At 42.5% G+C, this 20358-nt stretch overlaps 1 protein-coding gene across 9 annotated transcripts in view; it reads left to right on the forward strand.

Moving 5' to 3' along the window:
- The window catches only part of sorcs2 (sortilin-related VPS10 domain containing receptor 2), a 340016-nt gene that overhangs the window by 145309 nt on the left and 174349 nt on the right, over positions 1 to 20358 (forward strand). For all 9 annotated transcript variants that reach the window (XM_084344677.1, XM_084344671.1, XM_084344670.1 and 6 more), the window contains one exon: positions 12322 to 12421. In XM_084344677.1, the coding sequence (XP_084200803.1) occupies positions 12326 to 12421 (96 nt within the window). In that variant the 5' untranslated portion in view covers positions 12322 to 12325. The remainder of the gene's footprint in view (positions 1 to 12321; positions 12422 to 20358) is intronic.

A 20358-nucleotide genomic window follows, 5' to 3' on the forward strand; every position in this document is an offset into this window, starting at 1 on the left:
TTAGTCACAAAAGGAAGAAACCAAACCATCTCTCTCTTTGGTAGATATGAGAATTTGCAGCCTGCACTTGGTGCACCATTTATTCACTGTTAGACTAATGCTAATACCTTGTGGCTGTGACAGTGCATTAGCATGGATAGCAGACAAAGCTATTCACCACACGGGACCTGCCTGTCCTCTTGTGAAGGCTCCTTCTGACTAAATACACAATGGCAATAGGGAAAAGATGAATAAAATCAAGGTGCACTTAAGTTCAGATGCTAACCATGCTATGAAGGAGGAACAAGACTATACTTACAGAATAATATGGCTTTTAAGGATGTCATTTTTTTAAACTATTCTACATTGTGCACAAATACTGACATGTCTTGTTAAATAATATATCTGCATAGCAATAATCAGCCCGAGAAACTGTTGTTTAATGTCATCTGAGGCTCTGGTGGAGCTTTGTCAAGTCTGACATTATAAAACTGATGATGTCATTTAGGTTCTCTTAATTTTGGCTTGAGAACTACAAATTTGGGCTCAATTCAGGCTTGAAGACTACAAAACAGATGGGTAGAGTTACAAACAGAGGACACAGGGTTTGAAATAATAATGTGTTAAGCTGCCATGGAAGATTTGACAAAAACGTGCTACTGACTGCATCGTGGGAGATGCAGGTATATAGCTGTAAGTGTTTTTTGGACCTTGAAACATAAGCAATATAGCAGGGGCATATTTACCCAACCAAAACCTGTCATGACCCCTTTTGATGGGCCGGCCAGGTTCGGACGGAAATGTACTCATGATGTCCAGTTTTGGGTTGGGTTCAGTCGTGTCATTTGACATGGTGCTTTCAAGTACTTTTAGTGAAAATATAGTCTAAAAATAAATGGATATAGTGATGTTAAGTGATAACTGCTGATAAATAATGGAGCTACTATCTGTGCTGGGGCTATATGTCCTGTTTGTCATTTACAAACCCCAGCACGATGACACTTTGAACACAACACAGAGGCTATTTCTTATTTTTCAGGTGGCAAACATTCATTCAGCTTACATTAACTTTTGTTCAAGTTAGTGATGCATTTCATTTGGTTGCCCATCGCTGTAACTTGCGGTAGACAATCAGAGTAAGTCCACCAAGTCCAACTTTAATACATCACCTTGATTGCAAACACTTCTGCCTGAGTCACGTCCAATGGATTTTCATCAGCAATGGTGGTCGTGTAACAGTGAAGACAACAACTACCTTTATTAATTGCTCATTAGGTCTTTTTTTATGTTTTGATGAAGAGACCCCTAGTGGCACAAATTACTTACTGCATGTCAAAGTCCCATTTCATGAAACAAAAATACCACTTGTGTATATACAGTATGTACTGTGTATGTGCTAAGTTATTGATTGAGAATAGTTTTCAATCAAAGCATGATCCTAAAAAATAAAACGGCAAGTCAGTCAGAAAGGTCCAAGCAGTTTAACATTCTTCAAGGATGCAAACAGCAGAAAGCAAAAGCAGTGAAACCTAATCTTTTCCCACAGCGCTCTAATTGGTGAATTTCTGGGTAATACCTCTAATATGTGAGCACTTTGTCTCTCTTTAATCACATAGATGAGATCAGTAATTGGCTTTTTGGGTCGAGAGTGATGAGTATTTTCCAAACGCCTGAGGAAATAATAAAAAAAAACAAAAAAAAAACATTCTTTTTAAATTTCAAGCGAAAGGCAATTAAACTGGAGAGCATTCTTTTTGTCTTTGTGCTTCCTCTGTTGTGCCTCTGCGCCTCAGTGTGGTTATGGAGAAACAAAACAAAGTGTAGAGAGGGTGATGGGACCGTTTGTAGAAGAGACTGATTGAAACAGCGGAGAGAGGAGAGGCTCTGCTGATCTGGCTGCGAACATGGTCGTCTGTTTAAGGATTCACAGCCAAGTTCAGTCGGAGGATTTGCTCCTTTTTATCTGCTCATATAACAGGCTCTTCTTCTCTTCGCACAAAAAACACAAGATCTGATTCAAACCTCGCAGATCCAACTGCACACAAACAGTAACGTTTCATGTGAAGTCTGGGATAGTGGGGCTTTCACAGAGAGCATGTCCCTCGGGGATGCTGATGGGGATGTCATCTAGATAAATGTCCCCATTTACTGCCCTTCCTCCTTCTATTCAGCTGGGACATGGGTGCACGGAGGGCAACGTGTGGGTGTCACAGCAGAGAAGTGGATGGGCAAGGTGGGGGGTACTTTATGGTCCCTCTGGTGTCTCCGCTGAGCCCAGTCCAGCCAGCAGAAGTGTTTGAATCAGAGCTTAACCACATTAGAACAGGATGACTGAGGAGAAGCCTGTAATAAGTGTTTAATCTCATTCAGGAGAGAGTGAGGTGAAGAGGGGGGAGACAAGTGGAACTTCTATGCTCAACACTACTATAAACATTGCTCACATTTCAGTCGTTATCTCACATTATTTGAATGTGAAACCACAGCAAGATATCTGTATGAGAAGCCTGATTTGTTGACCATATACTATATGCTCAAACAGGTTTCTGACAGGGGTTTATATGTGTGTGACTTGAGGCGGGAACAGTAGCCCTTGGACAGAGTGCAGAGCAGAGGAAGATAATTAAAGACTACCCTTCTGGTAACTGTGTAAAATATCTATTTGCAGTCAGACTGAAACTGAACCCAAAATTAAAATATATCAGTCTAAAGAAAATCAGTTTCAGAAGATTTCAGTTTCAGCGTCAACCCAGAATGCATTACATCATATACTGACCAAATGTAATCTATTCGTGTATTCATATACATGGGCAGGAATTGTCCACTTTTTTTGTGACACTCAAGTTTGTAATAAAAATCTGTGAACATGAATCTGAGTTTAAATGTTGTCAGTAATCTTGTTAACATATGACAAAATCACAATCTTTTCCTAACCTTAACCAAAGTGCATTTGATGCCTAAACCCAACCATAGATTGTATGCAAACCCTGGATTGTGGTGTAAAAGTCCTGAAATTATTTCAAAGGCAATCTTGCTGAGAGCACAAAAAAAAAAGAAAAAAACTTAAATTACAGCTCATGTACATGTTTTTTGTGACAGATGAACTGCGGTGAATCACTGTTGTATTGATGAGACCAAAAAACATCACATTTTAGCAGTGAAGATTGCTGTTTGTTTACTGTTTACAAGTCAGTGTTTCTTGTAAGCATAATCTTCCCCCCGATCTTAACAAAGTACTGATTTCATTCAACCCAAACATGATCTTGTCCTTACCCTAACCAAGTCCTTTTTGTGCCTTCACCTAACCAAACCTGAGGGACACTCTGACCTGGTCCAAATAGACTGGAGGATAATTAGATTCCATCCATGATGCAGTTGACCGGACAAGTGCTGTCCCAAATACCATTTTTGGGGCTTTGAAGCTTCAGTGGGAATTGCCCATGAATACAAGAAGCTTCAACATCCAGTGGTGGTGGTGGGGTGGGGAGGGGCACCACAAGCTATTAAACTTGCAGTCACAGCCCCATACTCGAAGGACCATATTAAGGATCATTTATGCCCCCTTTACATATAAAAATAGATATATTCATCTTGAACGATGTACAGTAACCCTAGCTGCCCACACTTCCATGTGTCCTTCGTGTTAAGCAATTCACCCAGTAGACAGAAGTTTAGGGTCAAGAGTTTCTGACGACAACAAACATGGCGATGGTGAAAGAGGTTGTGACAATGTACTTGTTCAGGCAAAGGCAGCGTTGTAGACAGAGGTGTCTGTGAGTCCATTAAATACACTTCAATGTGTCGGCGAACTTCATTTCCACTACTTCCAGATGTCTGCCATGATTCAGACTTGTCCTATGTGTCCTATGGTCTTCTCGTGTGAACTATTGGCCACACTACAATTTTACATTGATTATCAAGGCAGCGGTTGATCCTTCGAACACAAACCTGTCGTTATTCCCTGCATTTCACAGCTCATTCTCTGCCTTGCCTTTTAAGGCAGCAGCGCACGTAAACCCTTTCTCTGATTTCTTTCCTTACCCCCAATTTGTTTGCTTGTTTGTTTCTTACCAGTTTTTAGGCCCCAGGCGTTCTTCTAGATTTGAGGGAGTTCATGATTCACCCTCAGCAACTCTCTATAGACGCCTTTCTTGCTTTTCAACCTGTTCACTGGATGTTCACTTTGGGGACTCCATAGTTTTTGTAGTAATCAGTACCGCCACCCAATTGGCCTGGCGTTCATTACAGTGTTTTTGTCACACTGGTTTAAGTGCTTTGGGTACTTGAACACGGAGGTCACACAGAAGTAGGCCAGGGCAGCTGGCCTTGCATTAAAACACTGGAATAACTCTTTTTTGGAATTTAGACAACATTACAACCTGATAGTGATTATTATGATATCCATATTCTCTTTTTGTACATTCAGAGATCCTGCGTGATTACAGGAAGTAAGTCTGTGCCGATTTCTGTTTATATTTTTGCTAATTATGCTCACTGGGAGAGTCATAAAGTTTTGTTGATGGGATCCAGGGAGTTTGGTTATTTCTCTTGGTAATACAGCATTATATATACACACACACACACACGTCCTTTTTACTTGTCTTAGTAGCAAAACCATTCCTGCACTTCAGAGAAACTTCCTCAATGATTTGTATGCAGGATGCTAACTTGTATTTGCTGACATTGATCTCTAGACCCCGAGTCTCAGCACTGCACTGTACTGCAAGTGAGTAATTTATCAAGCATTATGTCTGTGATGGATTGTAAGGAAGGTGTGAAGCACAAAATAAATGACAGCAGCGAAGTGAGGACATTGGAAGAACAGGGCTTTGACTGAGTGCCTCTTACCGAGTGCAAACACAGCCTGTGTTGATATAAGCCGGCTGACTGTAGTCCATAGAGGGAGACCTGGAGGCCACGGCAACCTCCATATGTCTTTTTATCGTTCTTTTATTCAGTGGTTCTTGTCAAAAGGATCCAAACAAATTGTCATCAAAGCTGACAGGACGGGGCCAGTGATTCACCTGGAGGCTCGGAGAGAAGAGGCCAATGGTAAAATACGACAGTGACCTTAATGAAAGCTACCTAATGAGTTTCAATACAATACTTCACCCTTTTTTCCATTAATTAATATATAATATTATGTCAGTTTCTCTGTAGAAATAGAAAAAATAGAAGCAAAACAAACTGCCAGGGGACTACCATAGGCAGCTTCTCAAATGGCAGCAGCTCTCTGCTACTGATAGCTATGCTCCAGTGGTTTTGTGCACTTCAAGAGACTATCCGCAACTGTGAAGTGCCCTCACCGAGCATGAATCACTGTATCCTGGCTAACTGCCCGCTCAGACTACTTCCAGTGTAGGAGGCACTTCCAGATGCAATTTGCCAATTGCTGCTGAGGCATCAGTGACTAAGCTGAACAGAAGTGTAGCCCACATCTTCCCACCCTCTGCTGCCAGGTATTGTGATCCTAATGCAAATGCGCTAATTTACTCTCATCATACAGTATGAGCGATTGCAGCATAAGCAAATATGTTACAGGATGCACCTCTTTATGTAACAGCATCCACGACTGTCAGATCTGATCAGATCCACTTCTACAAATGTCTATTTCACCCTTTAATGTACAGGACAATACAGTGCATTATCTTCCAAGTCCTCTCTGCTGAATTACACATGAAGGTGCCTTAAAGGCCCTCTGCTACTGCAAAATGGCACTCTGATAAAGTGGTACCAAGGCAGAGGCAGGACTTAAAATCCATAGTGTGCTCTGTAGTTGATCAGGAAGTGACGGAGAGGAAGGAGAATGCTGATGAACAATCCTTGGACTTTAATATTCACAGTACTGCACCGGAGAGGTTGTATGGTAAAAAGCATTGGTTAATGCAAAAAACAGATATTCTCTCAATAACCCTGTGTGGTGTCAAGCAATGTGGAAAGTTCACAGATCATGAGCTTTGGGTTGCCACCCCCAAAAAATAAATAAACTATGGAAACAAGCATCAGAGATAAGATTCTTTTACAGGGACCGTCACAGAGCATCTGGTGCCCTAGTTGTTGCAGTGTGTCCAACACCACTGGCACTAGTCGGCAATAGTCAGCCCTTATTTGATTATTTATTTCCTCTCATGCATGCACAGAACGTAAAAGGGTTAGGGTTTGGGGCTTTGCAGTGTGTTCAAGTGCAGCTTTTTGGCCGAGACACAGGTGGCGTGAGGCGACGTAACAGTTGGTCTTCGTCGCTGCTAGTTCTTTGTTGTCTGTTTGGTGTTACTGGGCCTTCAGAGATCGGATGAGTAGCGCAGACATCCTGAAGGAGCTTTGAGAAGAATCACTGCTTCATCTTATTGAACGGCCCACAAATATAGCCCTTTTAGATGGTTTAGGCGTCTGATCCGTGTGCATCCTTAACGCTACCCAGTAGAGGTTTTTCAGGCATCTAGATGGAGGGATGGATGGTTTTGAGATATCTATTGTATCTTTGAGATTACTGCCTTCACCCCAATACAATATAAGGGAACATACCGTCATTCTTGAAGCAAACTACATTAGCTAAAAACATTCAAATAAATCAACAATTGCATTTATTTTCATATTGCCACATTGCCCCTGTTACTTTGGATAAACCACAGACGACTGTCAGAAGTTGACACTTTTGGATTATTTGGTAGAAAGTAGTTCTAGTTGTCTTTTCATGAGTTGTGTGTTTGACACCTCTACTACTGTCATTCCGAAGCCAAAGGGAAGTTCACTGGTTGTCTTTTTGCTGCCATTTTCGGGAGGCATTCACAGCTGAGGAGCATTCACACTGACAGACTGAGTGTTAAAATCTTTCTGTCTGTGTTTGAGACTGTCACAACCAGTTCACGACAAGGCCACTAATGTCTAGAAAGGACAGTAGAAGCATTGCAGTAGCAAGGTCATCATTCCCACGGGCATATTCGAACAGTTGCTTCACATCCCTCCTGCACCCTGTCTGTTGGCAAGATGTGGTAGACCGCTGGAAGCCACCCTATATCATTCTCCATTCCATTCTGCAGTCAATAAAGCCAGGCTTTGACACAATCAGGCCAGAGCAGATGGTCATAAACCCGTTGTCCAGGGTACACCTGAGACTCCCTGGGCTTTATCATCCATAACTATTGCAATGCTGTAAAAAAGTAGGGAAAATAAACAGATAGATGGCATGGAGGAGTTGCCTGATCTGTTACAAAGAACAGGTGCAGTCAAGTAGAATGGTCATTTTTAAAGGGAAATGCGAGCCAGAAAGAGGTCAGCACTGATGACCTGTCCATGTGTGAAGCAGATGGGAGCATCCACCATTCTTTTTTACCATCATACCTCCTAGGTTCATAGTCCCAGCATCGCAGAGCTGCGTCATGAAACTATATTTTGCACATTTACCTTTCCGAAGCACAAAATGATGTGACCGCACTCGTTGTAAGTGCGGTCCGTCAGGTGGTTTTTATGATGCCTCGCTTTTAACCACTCTAAATCAGCTTTAACACTAATGCCAGCCATCTCTCAGCAGTATTTTTTAACACAAGTCATTGCTGTCATAAATCAAACGCTCCCCTCTCCTGCTAATTCCCTGCTCTTTCAAAAAGAAAGATAGGCGGGCTCAGATCGTTATGATCGCTCTTGACCTAAGCTTTAACCTGCTCTGGACAAAATTTGGCACAAATTCTTTAATTACCCTGGTGAAGGATACCCTGGCAAGACAGCAAATTTGCCTCATGCTTCATCACTCTTGTCAGCGGAGGGGCGGCATTGTAATGCATTGCATACTTTCTCAGCCTTGTGTGTCTTAGGCAGTGCAGCATGTCGCACAGATGATCGAAAGCTCTGACACATTCTCCACAGGCAGATACGGCTGAATCCTCTGTCTTGTCGGGGGACTCTGGCTTCCTTCCCAACTGCCCCCCAATTGCTGGTTGGGCTCCCTGGGACATCTGTATGTAAGCCAATCACTGATAAGCCTCATCAAACCTAACAGTCAGGCCGTCTGGCTGCCTGGGCCTGACTCAGACTGACAGCATCTGTCTGCTATTGAGCTCCCAGCAGCGACCTTCGGTGTGTCAAGACATATCCGACTTCTGAATATGTCCCCTGGCTTGTCTTTAACACAGCAACCGACGTTTGAAACTATTTCAGAGCATTAGATACCTCTTGACATGCAAGCACAGTGAAGGATCCACTTCTGTCTGTCACATCTCAATCATAACACACCGCATGTTGAAGATCTTTTGGTTGATTTATCAGAAATTCATATCCGTTCTCATCCCCGCCCGTCCTATATCTCTTGTATCGCCGACCCTCTCGATTTGTCTTCCCTGGGACGTCAAGCACTGGTAGCAACCTTGACATATTAGGACATTAAATCTGAATCAGCACCTGTCCCTGCCCCAAAGTGCTTCCACATTCTCTGTTTTCTCAAGCGCATCAAGGAAAATACAATTTCACCCGCAGTGTCTGTCTCTGTCACATCCACTCTCACAGACACTTCCATGTCTGCCTTCCTCTCCCCTTTCCCATCTCTTGTAATTCCACTCTCCTTTTGTACCTCAGTATTCTACTAGTTTATGTCCTTTCACTGTTATTATTTCTGTGTGTGGCCTCTGCCAAATGGCCTGTGTCTGCGGCAAATTGTTAAGCTTTTGTGTATCAGAATTGAATGTTTCTCCATCCACCGTCCTGATTACGATGTTTGAGGGTAAGATTCTGGGATTTATTGTCCTGAATTGACTGGCATTGACACATTCAAATGAAACACCCCTTTGTACACACTGAAGGGTAATATCGGCGGTCTTGTTTGTACGTGCACCATGATGCCCTGCTTTTCTGCTAATAAGTAATTTTGCTCGGATTGAGGGCTATATAGAGTTTAACAGATTACATTTTAGTCACAACGCTTCACCCCTTCTCCTCCCTATGCTCCGCCATCTTCTCTCTCATCAGCTCGCCACTCTGTTTCAAAGTAATTATTCCTCATTAATCTACGATAGCTTCTTAATTCAAAGGTCTGGGTGGCAGACAGTACAAAATGAGCTCTCCTATTAACTCAACATCATTATTCTTACCACATAAGGTGCCGAGACTCTTGACTTTCCACAGCAACCACCCCCCAACCCCCCAAATTAGCCTTATTAGTAGTGCAATGTCTTTGCATTGCCCTGTGACTCCTCCCCTTTGCTTGGCAACATTTTTCAATGTCCTTAATTTTTTTTCTTCATTCATGTGAGTAACCTCAATCCTTAGTGTAATAATCCAACCAGTAGGCAAGGTTTTTGAAAAATATACTCGAGCCGATTCTACTTGAATCATATTTCCTAATTACCTCATATTTCCTAATTAGTCACCTTTAGTCACCTTGCTGAGAGAAACAAAGATTAAAAAACACAAAAACCTCCTTAAGGGGTGCTGTGGAGGCCCATAGCCCTCATAACACTCATAATTATGAGGTAAAGAGCCGATGACATAAAAAGTCATAATTATAAGATAAAAATCATAATTAAGAGTTAAAAATTCTAAATGATCAGACAAAAAGTTTTTAATTGTTATCTCATAATTATGATTTACCATTTCATCAAGCTTTTCAAACATGCGGAAATGGGCTTCCATAGCAGACACAACAGTTGAATGGGGTAACATTTTTAACTATTAGATATCACCAAGATGCCTCTCCAGCTCATTACTTACGTAAAAGACAATTATTTTTGTATTATAAGTTTTCTGAAATTGTATGTTTGAATGTGCAAATGTTGCATTTTGTAGAGAACATGCACCGATTTGCATTTAACTTTCATCACTTCATAAATCAAAACATTTTCACACTTATGAATAAAATGTTATTCAAATCAGAAGTGGAATAACAAATGAACAAACCCCTTTGTAAAAACTTGCAGAATATAGATTAATACAGATTAACTATTATGACAGAGTAATCCATCTACAACAAGCACAGGTTATGACTCATATGCATAATTTGGTTTGAATATGTTTGAATATTTTTACGAAAGCTGACATGTTGAAATCCCAATGTGTCTCTAGCCTCTTTTTTCCATCATTTGACCAAAATTGTCCCACAGCTCAGGTCTTTAAAATCAGATTGATGTAAAGAAACAGCCTCTATGGTAACAGACACTTAGTAGTGAGGGGTAATGAGGACTGAAACACAGGGCATGAAGTGTGAACAGTCAGCGTCCAGATGTTGCGATGTGTTTCTGGGCATAAGGCCCACCCCAGCCCTGGCCGCTCATTACACTCCTGCTAATGAAGGACCATGAATGTGTAATAGGGAGAAGGCTTTGCAGTCGTCTGTGTTAAACAGAGATTAACACTGGTTTTTCCAAAAAATTAACAGCAGTACAGTGGATGTATACATAGACTGTGTTGTGCATTTGCCAAAGAGTCTTGGTGAAATGATGCGTTTTTTTTTTTTTTACCTTATTCAAAATGTCAGCGCAAAGCAAATGTCAGACTCATATGCACAGGTCAGAGACATGATGCCAAATGAATGCTCAATGTCTCATAACAACTTGATACACCAGTGCTTCCCTCACATAGACTTTATTTGGTTTACAAATGTGCAAGTGCATCTGGTCGCTGCGATGTCATTCAGTCCCCTGTTGGTTTCAATAGGCAACTTTATCAACGACAAGCTTTCTCCAACACCTCACCTGCTGCTATCAAAACAGAATCACAGGTGAAAAAGAAAAGATGTTTTTTTGGGCAACTTTATAAAACATACTGCTGATGAAGACAGTAAGCGGAGCAGACACATACCGTCGAGACAAGCCAGTGAGTGTGCATTGAAGTGCACAAATCAATGAGAATACAAAAGCCATGAATCCACACTCAAAATTAAGAAATGTTTATCATCATCCTACCACATTAAGACTGAATCAGTGTGGTTTTGTCACTTACACCCTGATGATCCAGCCACTCAGTGGACCCCTACATATCAGGCCCAGTAGGCTTGTAGTCCATCCACAAGTGGGGTTTTGAGATAAGCACTGAGCTCTGGCTGCTAACACAGCCATCAGCACTAGATCTGTCCATGTCCTCCAAGTGATCCCGGGTTAAACACCACACACAGGCCGGAGAGGAAGATGAAAACACTTGCCAGCTCACCGCGGAGAAATAGCTCACCCCTGCTATGCCACTCCATTTTCTCCAGCTGTACCGGAGCACTCTGGGAGAGCTGATTGCCGAAAGGCTTGGCAGGGCCTTGGGTGTGTACGTGTCTCATTGTGTGTGTGTCTGTCAGTGGTTGATGCCCCACTGCGCGAAAGAGTAAATCCTCTCATCCTTAACCAGGCTGACGTGCTAGCTCATCATTCTCTTTCATCAAGACCTCTTCTTCCTGGCTGCCTCCTGTTGAACCTTCAAGCCTCGGCTAAATGCTGCAGGATCTCTTTTTCCTGTGTGCTTTGGATTGCTTTCGAAATTAGCCCTAGAGAGCTGCACACCAGAGAAAGCAAATATAAATACAGTACATTTCATATTTGCATTCTTATTCTGTATTTACTGCTCAGTTAAATTCATTTTCTTTATCCGTCATAATCAGTATTTGCTGCGTTAACCTTCCATGCTTGAGGAGAATGTTTCCTGTATTAGTCTTTCCTTTGTATGTTCCTGACAGGAATTTGAAACATTAATTATCCATAAGCGGTCACCTCTCTCCAGCCTTGCCATGCTGAAACCCGTGCCGTTTTTCAAAACCTGTCACAAACAATCACCTTCACTCTGCTCAGTGGGTGTGACTGAGCCAGACTGGAAAAACAATAAAGCAGCCAGCTATCAATCTCAGCCACACAGAGTGCTCCATACCTGCTCTTAAAGCTGCCAGATTTGGGGATTGGCCGGTACTTCATTGGTAGCCTGGGGGTGTTTTTGCATCGTCGCGGCAATGACAGGTTGTCCAGCCATTTCGTATTTGTCACTGGGCTCAGGCTTTGGACGACAAAGTGGTAATATGATGAAGAGAGAGCTGATATAGCGCCTAAAGGGCAGTTTCAGAGAATAAGCAGGTCAGCTTTTTCCAAAGCTTTTGGCAGATTTAATCTTCTTCTGTCGATGCAAAGGTTTTTCATGGAGCAGCTGTTGTTTTAATATGCAGGATAAGAAGTATTTTGGTGAAATGGAACCAGAGAAAGTTATAAGATTTAATGAGCTATCAACATATTGTAGGCACAGCAGCATTTTTAGAAGTCCTATTCTCCAAATCATTACCATAATGCCTTTAGCTTTTGATACTGTGCAGTTCAGGAGACCATTACAAAAGGAAATGACCACAAAAATGTTCTTAAAGGTATCCTTGTCCTTATTTTTGTCTTCCTTCAGGTCTATGGACTATGGCACCACCTACACCAAACTTAACCTGATGCCAGGGACGACCATCGTTGTGACCAGCTTCTACATCTGCCCAACCAACAAGAAAAAGGTAGGAGGATTTATCCGTTAACGAGCAGAACATTTTATTTCCCATGAGCTCGCTGAAATCTACGCTAGTGTTGCTCCTCTGAAACTGTCAGTTTTGGAGGAAATTAAAACGCTTTGCTCTAGTGTGTTGTTGAAAGAGCAAGCTGGAAGCCTAAATGAATATTTACACTGGCAAGCTGGGTAAGAATTACAAGACATCTAGTTAAAGATGTGTGATTTGAGAGAGCGATCTACTGAAAGTACAGACAAATGGTTGGTTAAAATTAGAAAAGACACCCAAGCACTGGGGAAAAACATCCACTGATAATAAGAGTATTGTATTACCAGAGTAAAATCCACTTTTAATTTCATCCATATCCACAACTATGTTTTACTGTGACCAGAATGAACTGACATTTTTGAACTAATTAAAGCCACTTCATCTAGGGTTTAAAAATGTATGATTTTGTTGCCCAAAACTGGAAGCATCAAATAAACAAAAACAACTTCTTGCCAGGTAGGGCTTTTGATTCCATGGAAACATTTTCTAACATCCTATGCCAACACTTTTGGTAAATTACTTCTCTCACACTCATATCTGTGTGTGGCAACTGGCGTACAGTTAGTACCGTTAGTTAGAACTAAAGAAGCCTCTTGGATGAGAGATCAAGTCTAGTTGCGATACAGCACTTAAAACTACCGTACAGTTAAGGTTCAGGTTAAGGTATGTCTGTACCAAGTAGACTAGGGTTAGTTTATGGATAAGGTTAGGGAACACCAGCAATTTAGCATTGTACTTCCCTAATGTCAGGGTCAGGGTCCTGACTCATCAGGCCGTCTGTGAGTGCTTGTGACCCTAGATTTTTGCAGTGTTTCCCACTATGTTGGCACTAGCCGTCAACTTTTCTGCCATCTGAGCATGGCCTTCAAACACTTGAAAATAGGGGAAGACTGAGGTTATGGTTAAAAACAAGAGAAAAACAAGAAGGATTGCGCCACGATACAACCTCCGTTGTGCTGCGTTAAAGTGTTATGTGCCAATCCAACGCCCAGTACTCAGGACCTGATTTGCCACATAAAACACACTATGTCCTGCTTCCTACATTAACACTGAACCTTAGCTTTCGATGAAAATCATGTGCTGCAGTCAGTCATCCAAGATGAACAAATAACTAGAGATAGTGGGCTGAAAAAGACACTGTGACAGGAAGACACAGGATATCCTCCTACATTCAATGGCTTCGACCCAGGGACGCTGAAAATGACTGGGCTGAAAGCAACACATTGAATGCACCAATTTTCCCTTGAAAAAGACCAAACAAAATCCATCACACATAATTAGAAAGATGCTATAATGGCATATAGATTCTAAATCTTTATTATTATAAATGATGTTCAAACAAATGCTTAAGTTGCCTCCTTTCTTTGGTAGGAAAACACTGTCATGTGGCGCTGCTACATCTGATCTATAATCACACTTTTTCCCAATCTTTTGGTATTTCTGCACTCTTGCACCACTCCTACACACGTTCCAGTTATGAGTCCACGGGCAGCTTCAGAACTCCAGTGAATTTCAAAAAGGCAGGCAGACGATAAGCTGAAAACCAGAGCCAAGAGGTACAGTAGGTGACTTAAGCCGAGATACGACTGGATTGCCAACTGTGGCGGCCTGTCTAATTGGCAGGCGTTATCGCCGGGGTCCAAGGTTCTTCTAATCGATGAAGAGATAGAGGGAGATTAGATGTAGTCACTTTTCTCACTTTCCATCCCTCACTACAAACGCCTGCGCTGGATCTGCCATCTCATCCTCTTCACACACACACACACACACACACACACACACACACACACACACAAGAAATAGTAGAGGGCCAGACGGTATGAGAACATTTAATTGCATGGGAATGGAGTCATCTTAATTTCCCTTAGGGACACAAAGAGAGACAGATAGAAAGCGAGAAAGGGTGGAGAGAGTGACTGGCGATGATGGTGTGTGTTGTAACAGTAGGATGTCTGGTAATATGAGCTGGGGATCAAACTGCTGCTTAAACACACCTCCAGGCCTGGCAGGAGGGGAGTGATGGAAGCTCAGGTTCGCTGCCCGCTCACTGGGATCGATGTTGCTGCGAGAGTAGGTGTGTGTTCTTGTGTGAAAGCCGGCAGATGCAGGCTATGTGTGTGTAGGCTTGTTTGGACTTGGCGTGCGGAGTTGATCATCAAACACTTTGATCCTTCTAACTAAACATCAGTATGCAGCCATGTGTTTACTTCCTTCTTTTCAGCGTCCAAATTATGAGCGATCACGTCCGTTAGGTGAGCACAACACACACACATAGGCACACTTTGATCAATACTGCTAATCACATCAGAAAACCGCAACCGGGCAGGTCTGTAAGCTCTGTGAGGGGATTACACACAGTGTGAAGGGATCACACAGAAAAGGTGTGAGGGGCCTCAGGTAATCAATAGGACTTGAGGCAATTAGAGAGAGGTGAGTCTTCAGACGGAGACAATGTCACCATCCCTTTCTCTCTCCATTGCATCATTGAGGGCTCCATTAAAGATCTGCTCAAGACCCTTTGCAGGAGAGGGCTCCCAAGGACCCTTGACACACTTAAACGCCAGTGGAGTTGTAAATAAACTTTGAGACCGGAGGCTCAGTGTGTGCTCCCTCAGCAATTTTCTGTAATAGTTGTCTCTAGGGGGCTGTCAGCTGGGCAAGTGTTTGCACAAGACCTTTTCTTGTTGAGTGCTGAGTGATTCTTGAAAATGAAGGTTCAGGTATATGCTAAAAGTGATTTCAGACCAAAAAAAGCTTCTTTTCTAATGACACTTATCTGTTGCCAGCCATCGTAGAATTAAGGTCAGACCTCAGTTTGCAGTGTTTCAATTGCTTTGCTTTAACAAAATCTTCAATGTCATTCAGTGAATCAGAGGTTTAAGAATTAAAGCTCCCCTCAGTGGCGACTTGAAGAGACTGTCCTTCCAAGAAAAATGACAGAATCTGTCAGACTCAGTCGATCAAAGTCAGGGGGAGGTCAGAGCGGATGGATTGGTAAAGAAAACAAGGGGTCAATAACATTGGAGACCATGTTTGCTTCCATTTCCGGTCAATGTTTCAAGTATGACCATGACTCTACCCTAACCTTAAAGATATAATATGTAAGAATTCTGCAATTAAAAATCTAAAAACGACCTGTTATATACACCGATCAGCCACAACATTAAAACCACTGACAGGTGACGTGAATAACCAGAATCAGAATCAGCTTTATTGGCCAAGTATGTGAAACTTATTTTTGACTTTGGTTTTTTCTTAGCACCTGATGTACATAGACGTAAACATGAACATAAACATAACAAACATTCGACTAGAAAGAACAAGAACAATAAAGAGCAGTAAGTAAAATATATATATATATATATATATATATAAATATATTATTTACAGTGAGGATTTATGTACATATAAAGTGCAATTTAGTCTGTAAATGTAAAGACTGTGGGTGGATGATTTTGGAGTCGGGGGTTACTGACACTGGGTGACTGATCAAGTGTTCATCAGTGTGACGGCCTGGGGGAAGAAACTGTTCTTGTGTCTGGTTGTTTTGGCGTACAGTGTTCTGTAGCGCCTGCCGGAGGGGAGAATTTCAAACAGATTGTGTCCAGGGTGTGAAGGGTCTGCAGAGATGTTTCTTGCCCGTTTCCTGCTCTGGATGAGTATAGGTCCTGGATGGTGGGCAGTTTAGCACCAATGATTTTTTTCTGCAGTCCTGATTGTCCGTGTCAGTCTGTTCCTGTCCTGTTTGGTGGCTAAACCAGACGATGATGGAGGTGCTGAGAACAGACTGGACTATTGCCGTGTAGAACTGGATCAGCAGCTCCTGGGGCAGGTTGAATTTCCTGAGCTGACACAGGAAGTACATCCTCTGCTGGGCCTTTTTGATTATGGAGTCTACGTTAGGAGTCCACTTTAGGTCCTGGGAGATGGAAGATCCCAGAAACCTGAAGGTTTCCACAGCAGACACAGAGTTATAGAAAATGGTGATGGGGGGCAGTGTAGGGGGAGTACTCCTGAAGTCCACTGTCGTCTCCACAGTTTTGAGTGTGTTAAGCTCCAAATTGTTCTGACCACACCAGAGGGCCAGCTGTTCCACCTCCCATCTGTAAGCAGACTCGTCACCCAGATGAGGCCGATAACCGTTGTGTCGTCTGCGAACTTCAGGAGTTTGACAAAGGTGCAGTCGTGGTGTATAGGGAGAAGAGCAGTGGGGAGAGCACACATCCCTGGGGGGCGCCTGTGCTGATTGACCGGGTGCTGGATGTGATTTTCCCCAGCCTCACCTGCTGCCTCCTGTCTATCAGGAAGTTGGTGGTCCACTGACAGGTGGAGGCTGGGACTGTGAGCTGGGTGAGTTTGGAGTGGAGGATGTCTGGGATGATGGTGTTGAACACCAAGCTGAAGTCCACAAACGGGATCCTAGCATATGTCCCTGGGGAGTCGAGGTATTGCAGGATGTAGTGCAGTCCCATGTTGATTGCATCATCCGCTGACCTGTTTGCCCAGTATGCAAACTGCAGGGGGTCCAAAAGGGGGCCTGTGATGTGGCTCAACACCAGTCTCTCAAAGGACTTCATGACCACAGATGTCAGGGCCACAGGCCTGTAGTCATTTAACATTCATCATCTCATCACAATGCGATGTTCTGCTGGGAACCCTTGGGTGCTGGCATTCATTCATGACTTACCACTCATCCAAACACTGTTGTGGACCAAGTACACCCCCTCATCACAACAACACTACCCGATGGCAGTGGCCCCCCAGCAGGACAATGTGCCCTGACACACCGCAAACACTGCTCAGGAACAGCTCAAGGAACACAATATAGGGTACAAGATGTTGACCGGGCCTCCAAATTCCCTAGATCTCAATCTGATCGAGCATCTGTAAGACGTGCAGGAGCAGGTCTGATCCATGGAGGCCCCACCCCCCAACATACAGGACCCAGAGGATCCACTATAAAATGCCCTGGTGCCAGACACCACAGGACACCCTCAAAGGTCTTAAGGTCTTATGTCTTGACAGGTCAGAGCTGTTTTGGCTTCACAAGGGGAACCTTATGATTGGTGTATGTTGTTGAGTTGTGTACTTGCATTATCCCAAATTTTTCCAACAATTGCGTTTCATTTGGTCACTTGTCACTATAACATCCGGTAGCGTCAGAGAGTGAATAAAACATAAAAGCATTACCTCGAACATTTCTGCCCGAGTCATGTCAGATAGATTTTCATCAGCAATGGTGGTTGGTCATGCAGAGGTGATGCACACTGTCACACTCACACACTATCCTCTAATGGACTGGAGGGTCTAGTACATGCTTTGCCGTGAGACTGGACTGGATTGAAAGATCACAACACATTATAAAGCAAGACACATCATAGTGTGATAGGTTTGTTGCAGGTAGTTGCCGAGCCTAGTCTAGAAACAGAAAACAATGCTTATACTGTATAGGGCTACTTTTCATTGAAGTCAACCAATAACAGACTGGACATTAAGTTATCATGTCAAAGTAAAGTTAGTACTGAGCAAATGATTTCATGTTGCGTTTAAGGGAATTAAAATACCAATACACTTGTTATCAGTCTGTCAGTCACTATCTTAACAAAGGAGTTTCACATTATAATGCAGCACATCAACTTTTGCTCACTCTCTTTGCCTCTCCCTCTCCTCTCAATCAATAATTGTCAAAAGACCTCTCTCATCAGAACAGGACAAAAGAACTCAAACTAGAGATCAAGTGACAAGTAATCCATTCTAGTCCACAATTTTTCTGTATGCTTTCTGATGTGAATCAGCATCATTATGACTTCTGAAAGAGAGTGTTTGAACTTCTTGATGTTTGCCTCTATGTAGCAATCCAACTTGAGGCATCTAGCAAAGGATGAATAGAAAACAAGTACAGAAATGTGTTTTTCTAGGATCATTTCAGGCATACAGTATAAGCTATCCAAACAAATGAAAACAAACCAGTGGTCTCCCGTGTATTTTGAACACATTTCTTGGCATATTAATGGCTTATCCAAATCTGATGCTATTTTTAAAGACATGCACTCTGAAAAAAACATTCCTGCACCGCCTGAACATAGCGTCAACACAACTCATCAGTGGCTTAAAACACTTCCGCAACATCTCTTCCTCTAGGCAGCAGGGTGGCAAGTGCCATCAAGCTTAGAGGGCATCAAAGGCAAACCACCGTCTGAGCTGCTGTCCTCCATTATGTCCTCGGCCACTAGACCACATGGCATCCCCTCGGGGAGTGCTGCCGTGACTTACTGCCCGATGTCAGACTGAAGAGGCGATTTTGATGAGCAGGGAAGTGTTTTCTGCTCCATGAGTGGACTGTTTTTAATTTGACAGGGCCTGCAGGAGCCAGAATGTTTTTTTAAATGACACCAGAGAATCTTTAGTGGGAGGACTGGTGACTCATATTCAGCTCTTTGAGGTCAACATAATCAGTCACACTCTGGTTAAATGTTTTTAAAATGTATCGAGTATATAATAAAAAGTGGGCCGCCGTTATTAATCTAAGGTTATTATGGAGCATTAGCATTCAAATTTGCCACTTTATATGATGTAGCCGCACATTGCAATCAGCCACAGACAGATGAAGATGTTACATTCTCCTTGTTTGTTGGACACCCATCACGTCTAGGCACTTTCCTTTTCTGAGTGATTAAAAGGGTAGCTCCCTAAATTTTTCACATAAAGTGGGGTGTTAATAGGTCTTGGGGAGTACTACTACATATTTGGAAAAGTAGCATAAACTTTAAAAACTTTAATAGCATGAAGTAACCCTAACTCCCCTAATCCCTAGTATTAAGTCATTTGTGGCTCCATAGGAAGCTTGCATGTAGTCTGATAAATTCCCTCCAATGATGTCACTCAGTGGCTAAGTTGCATTGTGGGTAATATAGATGCCAGGTTTTTAATACAAAAAAAAACTTGAGCGGGGAAAATTTCAAAGTAATATTTATTAGTTTAATCATTTTCCCACCTTTCACCTGTCTTCTAGAAGGGCACAGAGCATAGGAGGAATATGATATAAGTGAAGTTCCAGTTGCATTCAGCCCAAGTCAGGAGGGATAGTGAAGGTAAAAAGTTAAATATTAAAGTATTCCCTTAGTAAGAGGGCACAGCACTAACGACACCAGAAATTGCTATAGACAGAGAGATACTGTACATCAACCACAGGTGATAGCATCTGTCTGGAGGATTGGAAAGTTTAAACATTTCTTTAAACAAAGAGCAAAGGGGTCAGAAGGACAGATAAGGACTTAAAGAACTGGCTAAGGGCATCTGCCTCCGCCGTAGCTGCCTCATTTAATGCCCTTATGCAAATACCTCAAATCTTTATCAGCCTTTGAAGTTATGGGAGAATGGCTAAGTTACAAGATCTGCAAGGAGGGTTTAAGAATAGAATGCATAATAATAAGTGCAGTCTGTTTTTCAGATTCCTCATATACTCTCCCGGTCCCAGAGGATGTGCTTTTAACAGCTTCATTAATTCCATCTCAGCGCAAACAGAGGAGCCATACTCCATGGATAAGTGGGCCGAGACAAGACTTGTCAAAGACTCCTCACTCTTGATATGTAGTCATCACATTTTCAAAGTGAGTCAGGGCTCCAGAATAACTCTTGTTTTTCTCGACTTTATTTCATCTGTAGGTGTTAAAGTATTAGCCTTCAAAGTGCTTTTACCTCCAGCTGTAGCTACATAGCTACTAGTAAATACTAGTACTAGTAAATTGCAACAGGTATGATAAAGGGAATAATCTCAGTATTAAACTAGAATCAGTAGAATGCATACCCCCGCCAAGGCCAAACAAAGCCCTTTTGTACTGACTCATAGATACCTGCGACCTAGTAAATACACCAGATTTTTTTTCATCAAGGTCCAT

This window comes from Pagrus pagrus (assembly GCF_965226575.1).
Source record: "Pagrus pagrus genome assembly, chromosome: 22".
NCBI classification, from domain to species: domain Eukaryota; kingdom Metazoa; phylum Chordata; class Actinopteri; order Spariformes; family Sparidae; genus Pagrus; species Pagrus pagrus.